Source organism: Sipha flava, unplaced genomic scaffold, assembly GCF_003268045.1.
Source record: "Sipha flava isolate LNK unplaced genomic scaffold, YSA_version1 271_pilon_pilon, whole genome shotgun sequence".
In the NCBI taxonomy this organism is placed as follows: Eukaryota; Metazoa; Arthropoda; class Insecta; order Hemiptera; family Aphididae; genus Sipha; species Sipha flava.
The window spans coordinates 118,063-142,404 of record NW_020272935.1 but is presented as its reverse complement, the minus strand read 5'-3'; the positions used below and the strand labels follow the sequence as shown (position 1 = coordinate 142,404).

Here is a 24,342-nt window from a genome sequence, read left to right as displayed (position 1 = left end):
AAACGGCCAGATCAGCTGATCGGCCGCCGCCGCCGCCGCCGCCGCCGAGTTGTTACCGTGGCAGTCAAACGAAGTGTACACTGCGCTGTGGTATACGGAGGAGGCATACGCGGCGGCGAAACATCTCGTGCGGTACGTCGGCAGTAAACGCTCCATGGTAACGGCGGCGGCGTAGGCTCTTTAGAAGGCAACAGCATCAGTCCCCACGCGCTACGAGGTTCCACTCTGCCCGTACCAGTGCGACGGGTTTTTTTTCCGAGGGGATTTTGCGGGCGAATGACTCATAATACGGTGTACGATAGGGTTCGCACATGATGCGATCATGTTCGCCACCATTATGATGCCATACAGATTTTCCCGCGGACCGTGCTTCGACAGGCATAAACGTACGTTCACATCCCATAGAAAAATTGAAATTATTGTAATGGTTATAAAGCTAATAAACAGTGACGAACACACATTTATGATTCTAGGGTTCTCCCCTCTTCTTCCCGGAGTATCTTCTTTTTCCCAAAGTTTAATTGTTGATTAGTTTTTCCATTGATTTTAGTATCAGTCAATAGTGAAAACCCTAATCTAAATATAACCCTCCCACTAGATATGTATTTTTAAATCCTTAAAATTATATACAAGCCCTTACTTTTGATTCAGATAATTGAGATACAAGGTAAATAAAAATATTATACATTTATAAGAATTATTAAAATGTTGTATAAATCATATTTTTACAAAATCTATTAAATATTGATAAAATAATATTATTTCACAATAAATTTATACCTAATAATCAATAAATATTTTTTATGTATTTACTATAATTATTTTTTTTTTTAAATCGATTAATAAAATATTTATACCTTTAAATAATAAGTTCAATAAATGCTTGGAACGAATTAATTGATAATTTAGTTACACAAAGTTAATAGTAATAATATAAGTTGTAGATTTTAATTTTAATTTTACCTCTATTGTATTAGTACCTACTACCAAATTTAATAAGTGCGGCTGTAGTCTGTTATAATTACTTATATTATTGTATAATATAATATTGTGATATAATATTGTTTATTTTAAGCTAAACGTTTTAAGGAAAATTAAAAATATTTTAATTCCGTTGATATGCCTATAGTTATACCAAATTTCCATGTTACGCGAAGTTACACACATATACGTAGTTTATACAAATAGTAAATTAAAAATGTACATTTATAATACCGACTTATTCGAAGTTATATTCCAGTTTCTGTGTTTTTTTTTTAAATTACTTAAGGCTGCAAAGAAAACAATTTAATAATTTTCATGAACAACACCTCCAATTATTTATTTTTTTTTTTTTTTTTTTTTTTGTGGTAAAACTATACAGTTTAATGAGCTTGCAAATTAAATTGTTCACTTTTTTCAACTTTATTAATTTGTTACAGTTTAATGATCTGAAATATATTTATGGAAACTTGAATTGACAACAAAGCTGCTTTGGTCTATATGTAACTAAAATATAATATACAATTATATTTGACGTACATTTTTTAAAAAAATAAAAGTAAATTAATCAAATAATATTTGGCTTGATATTACGAGTACTTATTATTGTTGGTACATGATTAACAAGCCGATTTATAAAATAATTATTTCTCGCCGACTAGTTATCAAATGTTCTATACAAATTATTATTAATACTAAAGCTAAACATGTAAACTGGAATTCCTACATTTTTTACTGAAGACGCCACTTACTCCGGCTCATTGTCCTTCACTGTCATAGTCGAGATGCGTGTGGTCTCTGACAGTGACGGTTTTATGAGGAGAAGGGTCCAGGGCGTCTGGAACCCCTAGATCCCGAGTTTAGGTTGTGATATATTATGTTCTTGAGACGCTAGGGTTTTGACTAGCTATTACGATTTTTATACGTGGATATACGCTTATAAATACATTTGGTGACTCCAACATTAATATTTCGTATATTTGAATGTTATTACAGCTATTTTGATATTTATATTTTCTCTGAAATTACGAAGCACGACGTTTACGATATTTATTTTTTGTGATAATTATGGCTAAGGACTTCATGCCCTTATAAACCTTAAAATATGTATACATTTATGTCCTAAAGAATCAATAAATATGCTATTAAAATATGCATTTAAAAAAATTTATATTTGTGATAATTAATTAAATAAAAAAATTAATTTTTAATAAATAATAATAATATTTATAGATATGATAAATATGATCTGAGGTAATTATTTTCTTTTTTCAAAATTGTTTTCATTTTATTTTGAGTTTTTGTTTAAAACAACAAATTTAAAATTGTTTTAAAAATAAATTAAACTGAAAACATTTTTCTATTTTTATTATAGTACTAATTACTAGAGCTCTTAAAACACGTGTCACGGAATTCACGTGTACACGTGAAATACATGTTTATCCAAAATATATATCCATTTTTACAATGGTAAAATTAGTAATTTTATGTTATACACTTGAAGTTTTAATAAAATATTAATAGTACAGTATTAAGTTAAGGATATACGTTTTTATTTTGGATTTTACACGTGACACGTGACACGTGAATTCCGTGAATTCACGTGTATTAAGAGCTCTACTAATTACCAAGGCTGGGCAAGACAACGATTTTTTTTAACTCGTTAAGTTATTTTGAAATATTAATGTTAAGTTGAATTAAAAGTTACTTATATTTTTTTCGTTAACTCGTTAAGTTAAAAGTTAACTTTGAAAAAAAAGTAACTTAACTTAGTTTAAAGTTAAAATTTTCTAATTTGCAAAAATAAAAAATTTCATACATAATATTAGTATTTATACGCTCAAGAAAATTACTGGGGAAATTTTAAATGATATATAAAAGTATTAAATAGCTAATTAATAACTATTAATAACTAATTAATTAATAAAGAAATAATAAACTTTTACAGAAATATAATAAGCTAATAAAGTAATAAACTAATAACAATATATTATAAATTCTAACGAGATGTGAACAGACAACATGCTAGTTGAATAATGAAATTATACCACATTTATTTTGTGATTAATCCCCCATCGACACTCGCTCTTATGGTATTTACTATTTTCACAGAATATTCTTAAGGGGCCCACACATGATCAGTTTAACGGGGCAGTTTATCTCTGAAATTAACCGAGTAAAAATTGTACCGTTATCTGAACTGAAGGTGTGTAGGATACATTAGTTTTTCCATAAGTTTATGATCACAGTTCTCTCAGTTTTTTCTGCAGTGTAGTCACAGTCTACTGGTATACTGTATGTGTATGCAGATGACAATAGGTGACCGAAAAAAAAGAGCAGCAGTGTGTTGTGTAATTGCAGCAGTGCTACTTGAAGAAGAAGATAAGCGGAAGAAAAGGCCCTGTGAACGCTGGAGCAAGGATTGGTTTCTGCAAAGAAGTGTTTTGCCCAGCGATTGTCATTTGTTGAACGAGTTGAAAGAAGAAGGGGAAATTGCTGATTTCAGTAATCACCTACGAATGGATGACAACATTTGTCAAGTGCTCTTGAGAAAAGTTGCTCCCCTTATCGAAAAACAAAATACAGTCATGAGAGACGCAATACCTTCTCATGTGAGATTGATAGCAACGCTTCGGTTTCTAGCGACAGGGAGAAGCTATGAAAATCTGAAATTTTCAATGCGAGTTTCCCCTCAAGCACTCGGAGATATAATCATAGAAACCTGCTAGCAATACAGATAGCACCACGAGATTTCATTCAAGTAAGTGTATCTCAATTACTTATATTACATATTCACATAAAAATTATCATGTAACTATTGTTTTGGTTTTATAATGATATACTATAATTACACTACACTAATTAAGATCGCCTTAAATAAAGATAAAACATACCATACAAAACAACTATAAGAAGACTTTAAGGTTCTAAATATCAAAAACTTATATTTTAGATCAGCAGTTCTTTTCTTAAAAAAAGTGTGTTCCCTGGGGATTTTTATTTTGTAATTGGATAATTGTAACCATTTGATTTATACAAAAGAAAAAAATGAATAAGTTGATAAATATATTTATTAAAGAAACATTTAAGTTCATCAAAATTATTAGCTAAATATATATATAGATATATATGTATTATATAATATTAGTTTTACAATAGAGTATGTTCATCAAAAATTTTCTTCATTTATATAGCTGAATCCTTCGATTACGCTCGCAAAAGACGAGTTGGATGTAGATGGATTTGAAGAGGAGTTGGTTGTAGATGGATGTGAAAAAGAGTTGGGTGTAGATTGATACCATGAATGCGATTGTGTTGTAGTTGGCGGAAGCTCCGATGAGTGAACCACATAGCTGCGTCTGTTCAAAAGTCCCATTTGACCATCAAGCAATGTTTCATTGATAACTTTATCAGCAAACATGAGCTGTTGTGGACTGAGTTTTTTTAATTTAACCGCGTAACCCTTCGCCAATGTTAGGAACTCATCGTCTTCAGCTTCCAAATACCGCGTGGCTTTAATAAGAAGATCGTGTGATGCAGGAATGGTCTTCTTTTTTTTTTGCTGGGTGGTGCAGAAAATGAAGTGTGTGTTAGCCCAGGTGAAATAAATTCAGATAAAGGAACTGAAGCCTATAACATAAATAAAACTGTTTGGTCAAAATTACATATTAAAGTTGAAAAAATTACTAATAATTTAATACATCGCCATTACATTGATCCACTCGATGCCTCTAATACACAACAGTATTACACATTTGGTTATTTTTTTTTTTAAACTAAGTAGTTTCAATTTCTAAATTTATGGTTTTAGATTCCTCAAAGTGAAGAAGATTGGAAAAAGGTAACTCATGAGTTTCAAGAAAAATGGTAATTCCCACACTGCCTCGGTGAGGTCGATGGTAAACATGTTCAAATAAAAAAACCGGCAAATTCAGGCTCTCGGTACTTCAATTACAAAGGTACTTTTAGCGTCGTATTAATGGCTGTAGTTGACGCTAATTACGAAATTTTAATGGCTGATGAGGGAAAAAATGGAAGAATTTCGGATGGAGGCGTGATTAAAAATACATCTTTCTACAACAGTCTTATAAAAGGTGAACTAAACATTCCACCTCCTGAACGCCTTCCAGGAAGCAACAAGACTGCTCCATATGTTTTCATTTCAGATGAGGCTTTTCAGTTGACGAATAATTTCATGAAACCATATGCTTTGTCTGTGCTTAATAATGAAAGACGCATTTACAACTATCGTCTATCGAAAGCAAGGAGAGTCGTTGAAAATATTTTTGGGATTCTAGTATCTAGGTTCGCAGTTCTTGGAAAACCCATCAATCTACGACCAACAAAAGTAAATGCTATAGTTCTAGCTTGTTGTTATTTACATAATTTTCTTAAAAGACATTCCAGTGGTTATGTCAACAATCAACATGCAACTTCTCAAATTTCACAAGGAATAGGATTGGATGGGCATGTATTTGGTATGAGAAGCAACAGCAGTTCAGCTTCTTCTACAACAGCGAAAGTACATCGCGATACTTTCTGTAGTTACTTCAATAACGAAGGAAAAGTTGAATGGCAAGGTAAAATTTAAATTAGCAACTCATAACTACTCTAATGTTTATTATTTTACATTATAATATATTATTATGGAATGTATTTAAAAAAAAAAAAAAGGTAGTATTTATTTCGCTTTTTTCATCGCTCCATTCCGAAAATCGAAAAATATCCCTCGGCTTGTTATACAACCACCTCAAGTAGGTGACAGGGACAAAACGAATATGGATATGTGAAAATTTAAATTAAAAATTTTATCACGATTTTCAAATTTTTTTTTTTTTTAAACCACTTGTATTTTAGATTCTGAATGGAGTGATGAATTTATTTATTTTAATTATGTGTGTAATTAAATTTGCCGACTTTATAATATTAAAAAAATTATAAATTTAATATTTATGGACGATAGACCATCAACAAAATATTTTTTTGGAACAAAACATGTAAGGTTTAGTAATGAATAATGATATCATGATGATAAACAAAGAACATGAAACATTTAAATTTACCCCAATAAATAACAACATTAAAGATAGTAAAACATTAATTTATTTACTTATCCTATAAGTTACCTATCAATAGGTTTAATAGAATAATAATATAAATCTAATTAAATAAATACTTATAATTTATCTCTTATAAAATCTTAAGGTAAGATTATTATCTAGGCAACCTAATGGGCTTATATTTTAATTTTAACGCGAGTTATGAGTATTTCAAGATTTATAAAAATGTAGTGATACCCGCACGTCCTCTTATTAATACTTTTCAGAACTTATTTATAAAAACATAAAATTGTATCTTAAATATAATGCATTATATATTATAATATTAAAAGATATCTTCGATTAAGATTAGCAATCATATCAACAGCTTCGTAATCTAAGACCGTAGCTTTAGCATAGTAATACTAATTAGTGATTATAGCATGCTAGTCGGTAATTGACGTTCAATGTTATCAAAGCTAACAATTTGTCGTATTTCTATTTTTTGAATTTCTCTAGATATTCCATAGAAGTGTTTTGGGTAATAACGATTGACATATTATTAAGCCGATGAGGAGCCAGTGCTTCCCAACATTTTAATAAACCGGGAATGTGTATTTAAAATAGAATATTATCTGATTTCTGAGTACAAAATAGTAAATACAAATTTAGTATTTACAGATTTTAGCATTTGATCATCGGACAAAGAATTTGCACAATTGGGGGTCTATATATACTTTATTTCCTACATGTTTGCTGAGATGCCCGACAGCGACGAGTAATTTTAGTAGTTATTTTCGTAATACTAAATAACCAATGTTTAAAAGTAGAGTATATTTAAATTTAAATTAAATAAAAATAAAAACAGAATAAAGAGCCCTTTCACTTACCGAATTCTGGCCGTTTTCATTATCCACTGCATTGTCCACTGCAAATGTTAACTCACTCGTGTCCGGAGTTTCTTGGTCTACCAAAAACATCAATTCGTTGAAGTACCAGAGGCTTGGAACATATACATCATCGCTTCCCGCGCTGGATCTTTTTGAGTCGTTTACCTTCTTCAATTCTTTCCGAAAAGTTGATCGAAGGTTGTTAATTTTTTTAACACTATCACGAACCGCATCTGGCTCTAGAGGTTTAAGTTTTTCAATTAAAACATTGTACGCTGCAGCTTTTTTTATCCGATTCGAATATGAAGGGCATTCTATATCCCACAATTCTGGTAAACTTCTGTATGCATCAATAAAATACAAAAGTTGTTCTCTTTTTTTTTTTTTTGCCATGGCGGCGACAACAGTTGAGTAGTAGAATAGTTACAAAATATAATTAATAAATAATACAAAATAAACTTAGCGGATATCGTGCGTGGCTAAAAACAACTAGAGAAGACTGTGCAAACTGTTCGATTAACTGATCTAACTGCGCCGTTAATCGGTGCAAAGTAGACTATCTCGCGCAGGCCAATAGCCTGCGTAAAAATCCACCAGAACTGCACAGTTTCCTCAGGTTATCGCTCAGACATGACGTCATACGTGATAAACTGCACAGTTAAACTGATCGTGTGTGAGGTCCTTTAGGATTGCTATGGGTTTATAGTGTTTAAACAATAACAATGTTATAAAAATATCGGAGTTGCCCGATTGCGGCCCGAATTCAGGTAGTCGTATTTTATCCCAAATATAAGTATCCTGATTGCGTCCAGACACACATTGGTTCACAAAATGTTTAATATTTATTTTAAAAGTATAATTACAAAATTGCAGTAAAAAATAGTAAAATAGTAAAATAATAAATTTTTTACAATATAAAAATATATGAAATACAATTATGTCAGTAAATAGTTATATTAAAATAGTTATATTAAATATTAAAATAATAAATTGTTTACGATAAAAAAATAATTAATAGTTGTTGTATACATCTATGGAAATTACCATACCGAATATCGGTTATCGTGTGAATCGTGATTACGATGTCAAAATTCGTATCGGACGCAATTGGGATATTTATTTGATTTTGATAACCACTTGAATAGTAATTCCTACCTGCTATGTACGGGCCGCAATCGGGCGACGCCCAAAAATATAATAGTAAAATATAGCCCATATAATGACTATAAATTTATTTTTCATATTATTTTCGTTTACAGGAAATTGATATTAAAATAGTAAATTATAAATATACTAAAAACTTAATTTAATAATTTGCATTATTCTTTGTTAATTAATTTAAAGGTAACACGTTAATCTTAAAAAAAAATAACTTATTAAGTTAAAAGTTAATTTGTAAAAAAAGTAACGAGTTAATTAACTTAACGTTCTAACTTAATTTTAACTTTTAACTCGTTAATGCCTAGCCTTGCTAATTACAATTATCTTGAGAATTACATTGGACTATAAGATATTTTCTTAAGTTGGAAAATTTAAAGAACCACCTGTTATCAGTCAAAATACTTTTATATTTAGAAAAAGAACGTTCCACGTCTACGGAACTTATGAAAATGGTAAAACAAACTTAAAAAATGGTAGGTAACTAATATTAATATCTGCAGGCAATCTATCTATAGATTTATTTTTTTCATTTAAAATTTTCGATATTTTTTGTAGTTGATAAAATCCAATCTTTTTCTCCAAAACTTTTTTAATTTTGTCATCAAAATTGCCTTAGCTTGTGTAGATCCGTAAATTTTTGTTGAATGTTTATGTTTTTTTATAGTCATAATTATTTAAATATAGTGTCGCAACTTGGATTTAAAGTCTAATGATAAATGAAAAAATAAATCCATAATTTTTTTTTAATAAAATTAAAAACCTTACTCCTTCATATAAATAATTGTCAAATATGCACTTATACAATGAAAAATTGACAAATATGCCCTTATTAATGAAAAACAGTCAAATATGCAAAATATGCAATTATAAATTTTAAATATAAACTTGTATTGAAACAATACAATATGAAAAAAATTTTTAAATTACATAACTATGTTTTTTATGATTATTTAAAAAAATGCCAACTTCTAGAAGTTCCGAACCCTAGTGATAAAATATAATTGCGTTCGGCCGTTCGGAGAACGTACATTAACAGCGATAATTGGGCAAATGTAAACTGGGACCGCGATTACCTTTTTTGTTGTAAATTCGGCTGCATCCAAATTGGGTCCCGAATTTAAAATTACTACAATAGTTGGGTCCCGAATTATTTTAGGTACTATACTATTTGGGTCCCGGATTTTTATTTTGTTTTTAGTTTCTATTTCATTAATTTTTATTTATATTATAGAATGATTTTAAAATGTTTAATATTTTTTAATTTACCTACATGGCTATAATTTATCAATCTGTCGACAATTTAGAGATAAATCTGCTTTAATTACTTTATATAATTCCTTAGTTCGATCTCATTTTGATTATGCACTATTTATTTGGCATCCATATTCTGTAACGCAAAAACAACATCTAAATGAAATTCAAAATAACTTCATAAGATTTTTATGTTTTCAATGTCATATTTATAGAGCTCCACATTCTCCCTACGATATCACAATAAATTTCTTTAATATGCTAACATTAGAAAAACGATTTATGCAGCTAAATTAAAATTGTTATATAAAATACTTAATAATTTGGTTGATTGTCCCGAACTGTTACAAAATATAAACTTTAAAATAAATCCAATAAACTAACAATAATCTTTTTTATATTAAACACACCAGAACAAATTATGTGTTAAATTCACCATCAAGCGTATTAATATGTGCTGAAAATTCAATGAATGATCTAAATTTTTTTACTAAATCCGTATCGGCATTTATGCTGTATGTTATAAGAATGATTTAATAATTTATTTTTATTTTTTTTTTTTTTACTCTCCTATAAACTATAAGCCTATTACTATTAAATCATTATTTATTATTATTACTATTATTATTGTTATCACCACTTTTATTTGTATTATCCATTTATTGTTAATGTTGTATTATTATATTATATTTAAAATTGTATGTATTAATATTGTAATTGGAAATTATTTCCGTTAATAAAGATATATTATTATTATTAATTATATTATATAATATGTATTTTTATATTTGATTTTTAACATTTTTAATATTTTTACTAACACAATTGTAATAATTTATATTATGGAAAAGAAACTAAAAAACAAAAAAACTATAAAAATATTTTTAACCATACCTGTCGTTTAAATAGATCATAGACAGTTCTAAATCTGTTAAAATGGGAAGGAAAATGTTAGTATAATGAAGTATTTACAAAAAAATATTCAGGAACTAGTGTAATACCTAAAATAATTCAGGACCCAACTATAGCGTAGTACCTATAAAAATCCAGGACTCAACTAGTGTAGTACCTACAAAAATCCAGGATCTAACTAGTGTATTACCTAAAATAATTCGGGACCAAACTAGTACACTACCTGCGATTAGCCCCTATTACTCGGGACCCAACTCGGATGCTCCGGTAAATTTGGCCCCGAAAATTTCAGATAATAAAAAAGGTAGGTTGTAATCGGGCAATACCCGTTAGCGTACATTTGACCTTTTTTGTGACTCGTTTGCATACAAATGTACAACTACGCATACGAATTATTAATATCTGCAATAAATGATCCCAAAACGTAAGACTCGTTTGCGTACATAAACTATAGCAAAAGTCTATTAAAACCCAAAAGAACTAGCAAAAATAATGTTTAAGATTGTTTTCAAACATTTTCCTTTTCCTTTTTACAGGCTTTGGATTGTCTGTTTACAACAGGCGTGATAAAAAATGTCTTTTTTTTTTATTCATTTAATTTAAATTAAATTTTTCATGTTATTTCAATGTTATTTTTTTTATTTACTATTTTATTAATTTTAATGAAATACTTCTTTTTCGTTAATTGAACTAATTTATCGCTATAATATTTTGTGCCGATTTGTTTTAAATATTCCAATCGATTTATAGATTTGTTACATATTTGTCTGAAACATTTTTCTAAAAAAATTTATTTATTTATGATGTCTTTTCCCTGAACATTATTAATACTTTTCTTTATTGAATTTAATTTCTATCTGTATGAGTTAAATTTAACGAAATATTCTCCATATTTTGTAAAACCGAACGTATCAATTTACTTGGAAGTATATGTAAATCATCATTTGCTTTACGTTTTAAAAAACTTCTTATAATTTCTCTAGAAATTACCTGGTCAGTGTGTGCTTCGTGATTATGTTTGTTTGAAATATTAATTACCTTGGCAATTGATTCATTCACTGTAACTCTTGATGTATATTTTTTATTGGTACATCTAAAAAAACAGATCACCTGATTTTAGAACACAAAACTCACTATACTTGTAGTTTTCAATATTAAAACAACGTTTTCCTCTGCGCGTTTCAAAAACATTTGAATAGATATTTGAATATCCATGGTACTAAACGAAATATAACAACTAGCATAGCGTCTCGATATCATCACATGTTCAACTAAATAATAAGCATATAGTAATATCCAGTGATCGTCAATAACGCACACATTTATCTAAAATCACATTATCGTTTAGAACCGCACACCAGTTAATCAAAAATGTTTGAGATTACGTGTATCTTATCGAAATTTGGGTTAGCCAGGTTTTCACGTTTTTCGATGTACTAATATAAGTCTAATTTAATTTCTGTACGCAAACGAGTCGTCATTTTTCAGGTCAAAATTTGTATTAGCCAGGTTTTCACGTTTTTCGATGTACGCAAACGAGTTATTATTTTCCAGGTAAAAAATTGTGTAATGTGCGCAAACGAGTATTGCCGTTGTAATCTTGGCCCGATAATGTTTACCAATAAAGTATAATAAGCACGACATAATTTAATCTGCAAGTAATAAATAACGTTGGTATCTATATCTTATCGTGAACAATTTGTTGTTAACTAATCTTAAAATATATTATACATTGAGACAAATAATTTCGTTTTCGTATTGAACTTTTGAAACGACGTGTTTTTACAATTGTGACGATGGCACGCATAGTTGAATCCCAACGTGGACGAACACTTTTAGTTTTAGACCATTTTAAATAATCGAAAGTAACTCATCCTTCAGCTTCAAGTGAAATAAAGTTGCGATGTATAAACCACAAATGAACAGCTTTTTTAAAAACGTTATGAATAAATAATGATATTATGGAGAAAAATGATGATCATCTGCATGAACCTATCTGGGACCAATTACTACAAAGACAATGTGTTACCACCGTGACCAAACGCAAAGGAACTGAGAATATCTGCAATAGGCCAAACAAAATTTTTTGTAATGCAGTAAACAATTTACCTGATACGCAAAATCTACAAGTGATATTCGGTATGTTAAAAGGAATATATACAACGCCTCCTCGTGGTGTCCTCTGGGTAATGCTAAATGGTTCTCAAAAATATTATAAGAAAATTATATGTCCGGGCCGAGTTTACACCTAAATTCTTTTTACCTGAAAAAAACACGGACCGTGTTTACAATAGATATTTTGAAAATTTTTTTCCTCGGTCTGAGATTACAATCGCCCCGATAATCATTATTCAGCTGTCGCTCCCGCTGAACGTTTAAATTGTTTAATTAAGTACAAATTAGTTACCAGAGTCCAGTTACGTGTTTATTCACAAATAGTCTAACTTCTAAATCCTAAGATTACCACTTAATTACAATCTAACTTGAAAAGAAATTAAAATTCAGGTTAGTAAAATTATAAATAAACATTTTAAATTGTTTTGCTTTTTAATTTACAGTGTTTATCCATATTACTTGATAAATAATATGTAGTTAATTTAAACTTTAATCTAAGTAAATGATTTTATATCATAAATGTATATTTTTTAATTTTTCTTAATTGTTTTCAAACTTCAACATATTCTTTGAAATTAAAATATTAAATATAGTTTGCCTATTAAATATTTCAGAAACGATTATATGAGCTAGCCATGATGTGTATTCATAATGATTTGAAATTCACGGCTGACAAAGTTTTGGACGAATTAATAAAAAAAAAAAAAAGGAAAAGTTGATTTTGTTTTGTAACTAAAATGCTTTTATGTTTTTTGTTTATGTTATAATTAAATTTTATTTAGTAATTATTAATTTGTAAAATTATTTTGTATTAATATATTATGAGATAATGTTTAAGGACCCCCCCCCAGAAAAAATCAAAAAACCGTCACTGGTCTCTGCGATGACTTTGATATCCATACCACGCTTGAGTGACGAAAACACACGATATATAATTATGCACATAACTTATTACGGCTTGTTGTTGTTGTTTACATGACGAACAGCAACGTTTTGAACGAAAACGTAATTCCCCAAATGACTACATCATAAACCCAACGCATGTTCGAATCAACTAATTAGACGATGACTTTTCGGTATTTAAAAGAATGCGCATTGGCCACGGTTTCGCGGTTTCTACACGCAGTTAAATCACGTCAACTGTTATTGTTCCAAAATAAACACACTTGGATATAGATTTCTAGATAATAAGACATGTAACTGCATATTTACAAACAATATAAATCAAAACTCTTTTACGTCGTTTAAAATACACCTTTCGTGAGTTACCTCGATAACTAATTTGCAAGCTTTTTAGAAGCTAGAAATACAATCCTTTTAAATGATTAACTCTGTTGGACAAAATGATTTGATTATACATGCAAGTTTATGATTTGTAAAAAGAATAAGCAGTTACTTGTATTTTAGTTCTTTAAAATTTTGGTCATTAACTCAATGATTTACGAGGATTATTTCTATAACAATTATTGTTTAATAATATATTATAATCTACAATTATGTTATACCGTACTTACATAAAAGTGAACCCGGAAGGAACGATTCTATATTTAAGCAACAAGAACAATAAAAAAAAAATACTCGTAATGTAGAGTAAATAAGTAAATATGTATAATTTAAGTACTTAGTGGAATGATTTAAATAAAAACCTAATTAATAATAACAGAATATCCACGTCATCGGTAAATACGTATATAAGTGATGATTGTGCTCTATAATAAAATACTTTTTGTAAAATATAAATTATATAACATATTTAGACAATTAATAAAATGAATAATGGCTAATAATGATGAATAATAGAAATGGGTCTGTTATGAATGTAAATTAATTTTATTCGATTCATAGTATTAGAAATTCAAAATATTTTAATAGCAAAACTTTAAACTCCTACACAATTTTATTATTTTTAACACTATTAATTATTTGACTGATTAATTATAAGATATAACAATTATTAGTTATTCTTGCAGACTAACAAGTAATTTATTATTTTTTTTTTACGAATAATCTATATCAAGTATTCGTACAATAATACAATAAAATGTGTAACTGAAACTAACGAAAAAAATGCAGATGAGACCTAAAACAATACATTTATAACTCTACCATACCATATCCGGTATATTACAACTAACTGTACTATATTATAAGAAAATATAATATATAAATAAGAAAACCTGAAAACAATATTATCTTATACAACCCTCCTTCTCAGATTCGACCTTCTAATTATTTTATTCAATCCCGTTCAGAGTTTGGATATATTTTGCAATTGGATTTTCTCTTTTTCTCTCTCTATTCCCTAAACTTCTTATAATGAATACGTCATTACACGCTCAGTCACTAGGGTACTGAAATGTATACAACTCCTTGTGATTTCTTTTAAAATAAAACAAACGTCACTGTTTTTTATAGTCAGGTATTATTTATACTGTTGTACGTTTGTGAATGAATTTAAATGTTGTGTAATATTTTATTATACTATAGTACGAAATTGTGAATTTGTCGAAAATCGAAACATTCTCGGGAGGTTATTTTCGTCGACCATTGTCAGCGAAAAATCTGTATACAATTGAAGTCTCAAGATACATATAAAAGCGTTAATTTTTTATTTTTTTTAAATGCCAAATGGTAATTACTAATACAATAAACACAAAATAATTTAAATTAAATAGTGAATGAAGTAAAAAATATATAAAGTGAGCGTAAAAAATTTGACAATGTTCAATTTAGATTCGCCAATCTGAACATTTTGTGCAATGAATAATTATAGGAATAAAATTAGTGGAAATATATTAAGAAGTTTGATTTTAAGTGAAAATTAAAGACAAAATTACTAGGGAGAGAAGTCTACAGCATCAATTATATTATTTTTCAGATCGTAAGTAAACCGAGAGTGATAACAAGATAGGGAGGGTAATTTAAAATATTACAAATATGGCAGCATACCTAGTTCAACCTTGTAATCAGTATTCGTATTACAATGAAAGTGGATTAAGCTTGAAAGCGGCAAAGGAAAAATGTATGCTGAACAGGCTTGAGTTATGTAATTCTAAAACTAAGTCCAAGTAAGGATGTAAAATCACAGCCTCATAGTCTAGAATAAACGTACAAGAGCAATAATAATAAATCATATTTGTCTCTCAAAACAACTGGATAGGTTTTCAAAATAATAGCGATAAAATATTTAAAATCTGATATTTGGTGGTTTATTATTATTTTTTTTTTTTTTTTTTTTTTTTTACTGGGAATAAGTAAATCTTTAAAATTAAAATTAATATGCTTTTTCTTACCAAATTATAAATAACAGAATCATAAAATAAAATTGTGCCAAAAAAATTTATTTTTGAGATCCAATAAGAATAATAACGACCCAGTAAAAAAATAATATAAGTGGATAGAATAAATCATACAAACAAAATGGTGTCCCGACAATTGAGCGCTGAGACAATTAAGCGCTTTAATATAATATTATACTAAACTGAGTAAAAGTTTAGTGCAGAACTGCTGTACACGAAGTTACGAAATTAGAAATGAACTTGTTCGCAGTGTCTGCAAATACCTATATAAGCCGTCAGATAATCTTTATGTTTGATGATAATCAGATAATATTATTGATACGGTATTGTTAAAAGAATAAAATTCCAATGACGGTAACGCCGCAGTAAATGTAGGTTCTTATCCAAGGCTTTGCACCCGCATCATTTTTTCGGGTTTCGGATGTTGAATATATTCGAGTGTTCAAACACCGCAATACAACGTTTAAACAAACGTTTGGGTGTTAACAACCGTTATTATTCGGATTAATATTGGTTAATACGGGTGTTAAATAGTCAAGGAAAAATATTAATTTTCATTGGTGGAGGGTGATGGTGAGGCTGAGCCCCTCCACTAATGAAATATTTATATTTTTTGTTACCTGCCTATGTAATAAAATATCAATTTCTTATACAACTGTGCAACAGTTTTTTAGACCAAACTATCATTCTGTTAATTTTAAGCAATGGTGTAACTATGATTAATTTTCGGGGAAGAGGGAGTTATTTTACAAGTGTATGAAGCTTATAAATTTTTATAATTGCCTTGATGAAATAAATAATTGCGCACAGTGGTATCCATAAGTGTAATAAGCAAATAATCCTCAGCCGCCCACAAATTTCACCAAATTTCCCCTTATGATATGTGGTGCGTGCACACACTAAAAACGCACTAGCTAAGACATAACGTAATACAAAAATAATAATAATTTGTACTTATGAATGTTACAATGAAATTATTACAACAACAAAAATTGACAAGTCACGCCATAGATATGTGTACTACACGCCATACACAGAACAAATACGAATAAAGCGAACAATAATTTCGTAATTCAGGTAATCGTATGCGAGACATCAATTCTATTTCAGACTTACAGTATTCCAATAAATAACAACTCGGTGATTCGTAGAAGACCTATTGCCTATTAAATTATAATTTATATATTTATCTATTATATATAATAATACGACGTATCCGCTTGGGATAATTTTAAAAATAGTATCCTAGTTTTTTTTACATTTGAACATTCAACATATCATACCATTCATGCACACCTGTCAATATGATATATTGCTATTGTCTTTATTTAGATACATTTAGAGTAATTAACAATTTTTTATATTATTTGTGAAATTATTCCTGTGAATAATAATTTTACTATTAAACAACTAATAACATTGAAATAACCACAAAAAATACATACAAAATAATATGTCATTTAAAGATTGTAAAATAAAAAATTATTTGGGTTTCGGGTTAAAACTAATATTTTATTCAGGTTTTGGTTAATTCGGGTGTTTAAAAAAAAAAAATCATTCGGGTTATATAGGTTTTGGGTTTTTGATTTTTTAAGGGTTTTTAGGGATATTCGGGTTCGGGTTAATTTGGGTGCAAAGCCCTGCTCTTATCGCTGGATAACTTCACTAAGTATTTGTTGATGTCATATTTTCACACGTGCATACTGAACACTATTCACTATATTGTATTAAACATTTTAATTTTTTGAAATTATAATTTTGATAATAAAATGGAAATTATTAAAAGTGAAAAAGATCGAGACCTTCTGTGCTATAACGGATATTTATATAGATTTGACAAAAACAGTAGTTGGCGATGTATCGAATGTAATACGAAAAAATTTCATGGTCGTATTAATTTGACGAATAGTCAAATTATTAAAGAAAGTGAAAAAGAGCACAATCATTCACCTGATATTTCAAAAATTGAAGCGAGAAAAGCAATGCAATGGTAAAACATACTGAACTTAGTACTCATGCAGTTTTAGGTGCAGTGTCTTTACAGATAAATATAATATAAATTTAATATCAACGTATAATATACGTGTTACTTTATAGTTTATGCGTATCTACATATATATAATACATATAATATATATATTTATATTTTATAAAATATTATATAAATATTTTATTTTTTCAATTATTTTAGGTTACTGAAGCAGTTGCTGGTCAATTATCAGCAGTTGATTCAATGAAAAAAACGGTTCAACGAATTCGCCAAAAAGAATTAATGGCACCAGCAATTCCAGCTTCATTGATGTATTTGATCATTCCATCGGAGTTTACAGCATTAGATGGTAAACCATTTTTATTATATGATAGTTACTTATAAAATCAAGAAATTCCACGCATATTAATTTTTTCAACTACGGAAAATCGTAATATGATGGTTGATTGTGAACATTTGTATATTGATGGTACTTTTTCATCATCACCTAATATTTTCTACCAGCTATATACAATTCACGGCAGTGGCGTACATTCGATCTTGCTCTGGGGAGGGTTTAACAAAAATAATCATTATCTTTTTTTTTTCGTTGTACAGATAAATAAGATAAATAACTGCTATAAACAGTTATTATTTTATACAACTATTTTACCAATTTACAGTTTACTTTTACATTACAGTAAATTAGTAGCTATTGGAATATAAAAACAGCATAGTTAACAAAACTTTTCAAACACCTATCAATATAATTATTTAATTATCATAATATTTGTATAGTTGTATATTTTAAGTTCAAAGCGTAATAATGAAACTTCGAATATATTACACGACATCAATAATAAAACAATTTTCTTTTTTTTTTTTTTGGCCCTGGTGGGGGTTTGAACCCGGAAACCATCCCAGTATGTACGTCACTGATTTACGGTGTACAATTTAATAATGTTTTGCCATCCGTTTTTTTACTCCTTCCAAATAAAACTGAAGAAAAACGTTTATTTAAAAAAATCCTAGAGTTAAGACCAGAATCAAATCCAATTTCTATAATGCTAAAGCTACAATAAATGTAGTGAAAAAAGTATTTCCTCAAACGAAATAAATGGATGTTTTTTTCACTTTTGTCAATCTATATGGAGACATATTCAAAACACAGTACTTGCCGTAAAATACCATGAAAATTCCAAGTTTGCATTAAATATTAAAATTTTAAATGCATTAATATATGTTCCATCAAAGTCTGTTATTACTGCATTCGAAAACCTATTACAAATTGATTTTTATAAAGAATATGAAACAAATTGACACCTTTCTTTAGATTATTTTGAAGACACCCTATTCGGTCGTATTAGTCGTAACAGGCAAAGAAGATCCCCAAAGTTTTCAGTAAAATTATGGAACTGTTATGGTTTGATTAAAAATTAAATACCAAGGACCAACAAGGCCATTGAAGGATGGCATAATTCATTTAAATCAATTTTAAATGCAGTTCATCCATCAATTTGGAAATTTGGAAACGCTTCAAAAAAAGAAGAAAAGTTGAATCGAGTGAGAATTCACCAGTTTATTGCATTAATGATTCAAAACCTAAAAAAAAAAAAAAAAAAAATACAAAGATTCAGGATTAAAAATAAAAAATATTTGTGAACAATTTCATTTAAGATCAACAGAACAGTTTTTAAAAGGCATTGCTCAAAATATTTAATATTTTAACTTGACTCATAATGTATTTCTTTCATATTTTATTATGACTACTAATGTATTATTAACCATTCTAACGTATTATTAAAATATGATGTATTATTAACTATGACTTATCATTTTTTGTTATTATTAACTAACTTTTTTAGGTTTATATCGCGCTCAATTGTCGTGTGTTCAACAAAATACGATGTAAAATTTGTTATATTTATATTGAATTATCTATCAAATTATCCACAATGAAAAATAAATAAAAAAGGAATTATTTCAACTGTTAGTTAATAAAATAATGAGTATAAATACATGTATTTCAGTATTTTTAGTGATCTCGAGGCTGATATAAAATTTCTTTCTGAGATGTTGTTAATTTCAGCGCTGGTTTGCACTCTCACTCGTTTGAGTTTTAGCAATAGTCTTTAAAATGGAAATTTGAAAATAATACTTACATTATAATATTTTTTTATTTATTTAATCCGAAGGTTATTTAACCAACATTATTCACAACAATTGTATTTTCCATTTTTCCCTGTCATTCGTTATATATTTTAATACCCTATAGGAAGTGACTAATATAAATACTTATATTTTATTGTCAGTATATTTTTCACTATCAATACTAGCGTGTAAAGAAACAATATTATATATGTGTGTGTGTGTGTGTGTCTTGAGTTTCTTTTACATAGCCATAGGTTATGGTACCCTAAGCAGACATGAAAATAGATAAGTACTATAAACATTAGTTTTACAACGATGCGAATATAGTAAATTATAGTACAATCGTCGCTATAAATATTGTCGAATCATTTTTTTTATTCATAGTGCTATACTATTCGGTTATTACACAATATAATGAAAAGGAAACATAATTAATATAATACTGTTACGTGCCAACCGTTTGATCCGTTAACTCAGTTACAACGTCTCAGTCAACGCTTGTGTGGAAGTGTAGTCAGGAATAATTAAGACTTCTTTTTAAAATAATTAAATTTATTTAACTTATAAAAATTATTCTAACTACAAATTTTGTAAATATTCTAGTGATAGAAATTATCTAAGTCCTAACAATTGTAACTTATAAAATAATTTGAAATATTTCTAAGTCCAGACCATAACATACACTGACGTGAAGGTGCTCAGTGCAGCATAGACAAGACTCGTCTGATTTGCCCTTGTTTTCGGGTCCCTTTTATATGTGATATTGTATGTGTGTATGTAAAATCCCAAGTGTGTGTGTGTAAATGAACAAGATAATAAAATAAGATAATTCCTATAAATTGTGAGTGTGTGTGTGCGTCAATGATAATAAAATAAGACAACTTCCACGAATTGTGAGTGTGCATGTGCGCTAATGATAATAAAATATTGTTAATTTCCCATCAATTCCGCACATGTGTGTATTACACAATTGCTGATGCAGGGACACAGGATGTGGTCACCACATCATTCCGATAAACTATTTTATTACAATTTCCCAGAAAACGTTTATGTGAACCCTTTCACTTGTCTACGTATCTGCGACTCCAATATTCATATTCTCAATTAAACAGACAACCATGTGTTAACAGACAACACGCCCAGTTTGATGTTCATGAGAACCTCTTATAATGTGTTTTATATTATGTGACTACGCAGTACGCGACAATACACATATTACTTATGCGCGTTAAAATGGACGAACTAATGATGTTATTATATCCAACTATTTTGCGTATTGCCATTTGAAAAAACCATATCATGATTACTGATTAACAAGAGTACGCGTCGAAATATTATAATAGTTAATCCTTCAATTTTCTCTAATAGAAAAAAAATTGTATACAACACACAGCCTAATAAAATTAAATATATACATTAACAAACACGTATTTTGTTCGTAAATAATTGTGAACAATATTCAATTCGTTTAAAGAATGACTAATTTCATTAAAAAACAATATAATACTTTCTAATGATAGATTTATTTTCAAATTAAAATAGTAAAAATTATAATGAAAAACAAAAAGAATAATTGGATAGCTAATTATGAAAAATGTCTATGAATTTAAAATTAAAATCATTACTTTTCCGTAAATTGCTTTTTTACACTTTTAGTAAGACCATATTAAAAAAAAAAAAAATTTTTTAACCATTTGGTAATAGTGATAATCGTGTGATTAGAAATACATTTTGATATAATTATCTGAAGTTATGTAACGCTAACACACCGTAATCAACTACCATAACTCAATAGTTATTATTTATTTAACAGTTTAACTGTTAAGCGTATCTTATAAATTCTATACAAACACAATTAATCAAATGAACAAAAACATGTGTTGATGATAACACAAGGTTTTTATCAAAAGACTTTAATATTAATAATATTAATACCATCACTGTTAAAACAAAACCAACTCATTACATTATAATATATAACATAATAACTACGTGCAGCCTTAAGCCGATTCAAATAACTGCTACATTTATGAATTTATTTACTATAATATAATATGGTAGTAAATAAATGGAGCTACTAAAAATAGTACACAATTTGTTAATAGAATGTATTATTAATTTGAAATTTTTTATTAAATATTTAAGCTCATTTTTGAGGAATAGGTTTCTAAATAGCTAATTTTTCTTAATGGAGTTATAAAATAATTATAATAAAGTTATTATAAAATGTTATGGAGTTATTAGTTATCTTTTACATTTTTCAAATAAATCTCAGAATCTAAAATATGAAAATAAAATATATTGGTACAGAATATTAATTTATATGTTCTACTAATACAATAATTATATATATTATAGAATCTGAGGGAAACAAGAAATTTATTGATTTTACTATGATGTGTTTGCTATTTTTTTTTTTTTTTGTGTCTGTGTTTAAACCAAATTTAAACGATTTAAATTAGAATAATTGCTCCGATCATCACTATCATTAGATATTTCTAATAAAAAATGTTGTCTATTTGATTTTTTAGGAGAGTCGCCTTACGAATTTCTCAACGGTTTTCTTATTAATTACGAACAATTATTATAACGTTATAAAAAAACGGTAAAATTTTCGATATATCAATTTTTAATAAAACCTTGTTTTCTTCATAATAACAAAAATAATAATCGTAGAAACTTAAAATTTTCACTGAATATATTATATCACCCTTAAGCGCGGATCTAGTGATGAAAAAGGGGGGGCTAATAAAGTGAGTTACTGCCATAATTCGTTGAGCATGTTGATTAGTACGAAGTCAAATTACATCTAATTTTTTAAATATTTTAAATACCTAAGCTCAATATGGTTCTACCTGAAGTATAATGTGAAGGCTTCAGCTCCCATAGCCCCGTCCCTTGTATCCGGGCCTGATCACTGTTTACAATAGAAGATTTAATTTTCAAAAAAAAATTTTGAGCTGTTTATAGGTTATTGAAAAAATTCATGTTTCCTAGCTTTTTTCGAAAATATCGATAAAATGACAATTTATATAATATAAGTCATAAAAAATAAATAAACAGTTCCTCATACATAATAAATATTGATTAATTAATAAAATATATAGTTTAATTTAAAAAAAATGTACATGTGTTTGAATATTAAATTTTGAAAAAACAATAAAAATTACGAAAATCCATTACGAAATTAAAAATTCATAAAATTTTCAGTGGCGTAGTCAGCGATGGGGGGGATAAAGGGACAGCAGCCCCCCCTCCACAATGTTAAGAAAATTCAAAAATTATTTTAATGTTGATCAATTAAATATTGTTAGCTTTCTATAGCCGCAGCCTTACTAGTAGGTATTTAATGTATATAACATTGTGCATAAGTCGCGACAATACTAAATAGCGTTCTACGTTCTGATTTTTTAATTGTTACCACTTTAGTTAGTTTCAAGAATTTTACAGACGTACAATATTTATTCCATACTTAGATGATTTGCTTTGCTCACTTAAAGAACGTTTTATATCTGATAAAGATACTATAAAGTCATTACAGTATGTATTGCCGTCTTTGGCTATTGATGGCCCATTTTCGTGTTTAAAATCGGCTGTTCAATTTTATGAAAAAAATTTACCATGTTATCAAGACATTATTGAAGCTAAATTTAAATTATGGCAGTCCAAGTGGAAAACAATTGGGTCAAAATTCAGACCATTAAATGCAATCGAAACATTAATAAACTGTGACAGCAATATGTTTTCAAACATTTATCTACTCATAAAGTTAGTATCAATATAACAGGTATCAACTGCTACAGCAGAAAGGAATTTTTCTTTGAGAACATTAAAAACCTACCTTAGAAATTCAACTCCAGAGTCAAGACTTTTCGGCCTCGTATTATTATCTATTCATAGAGATATTAACATTTCAGATGATCAAATATTGGACACCTTTGCTTACAGCGAAAAGGCTTGAAGATTAAAATTGTCGTTTTAATTCTTTGTCATTTAATAATAAAATTATTTAATAAATAGTAAATTAACATTGTTCATTTATTTTTATTTATCATATATATCTATTCATGTTTATTATTTTAGAGTTTGTTTTATTATATAAAATTTTGGTATACTATATTATGTCCTATTAAAAAGAAAATTCATTATAATTTTTTATTTATTTATTAAAAATTTACGGGCTGAGCCCTTTATAATTAAAATATATATGTGCAGAAAAGATATTACTTATAGATATTTTTATTATTTTTTTTTTTTTTTTTTAAATAAATAATACGGGTAAAATAACTTATTGTATATTAATATTAAATACAATATCCAAAGTATTTAAAGTATACAAATGCATAAAATCAATTCATGTTAAGGGTTATAGGAACGAAAATTTAAAATAAAACTTCAGCGTCTACATGTTAAAATTATGGAAGAACCTAGTTAAACCACCGCTGTGTAAAAAATTGATCAGCTCCCCACCCGATTTTTTAACTAAAACATTTATCGTTATTTTTTTTGATTCACCCAATATGTTTTCCGAAGTATATTTTTACATGTAACAAAAAAACAGGTTTTAAAAAACG

General features: G+C 28.0%; 1 protein-coding gene and 1 pseudogene across 1 annotated transcript; one reads left to right on the top strand and one right to left on the bottom strand.

Annotated features, from left to right (window-relative positions):
* Window positions 1–4,440: 4,440 nt before the first annotated feature.
* On the bottom strand, window positions 4,441–7,782 carry LOC112685256. Its single transcript, XM_025557087.1, has 2 exons — window positions 6,911–7,782; window positions 4,441–4,611 (listed from the first exon to the last, which is right to left on the bottom strand). The coding sequence occupies exons 1-2, from the start codon at window positions 7,301–7,303 to the stop codon at window positions 4,456–4,458; spliced, it is 549 nt and encodes a 182-aa protein (XP_025412872.1). The 5' UTR covers window positions 7,304–7,782; the 3' UTR covers window positions 4,441–4,455.
* Window positions 7,783–12,195: 4,413 nt separating this feature from the next.
* On the top strand, window positions 12,196–23,750 carry LOC112685267 (annotated as a pseudogene).
* The last annotated feature ends 592 nt before the right edge of the window (window positions 23,751–24,342 follow it).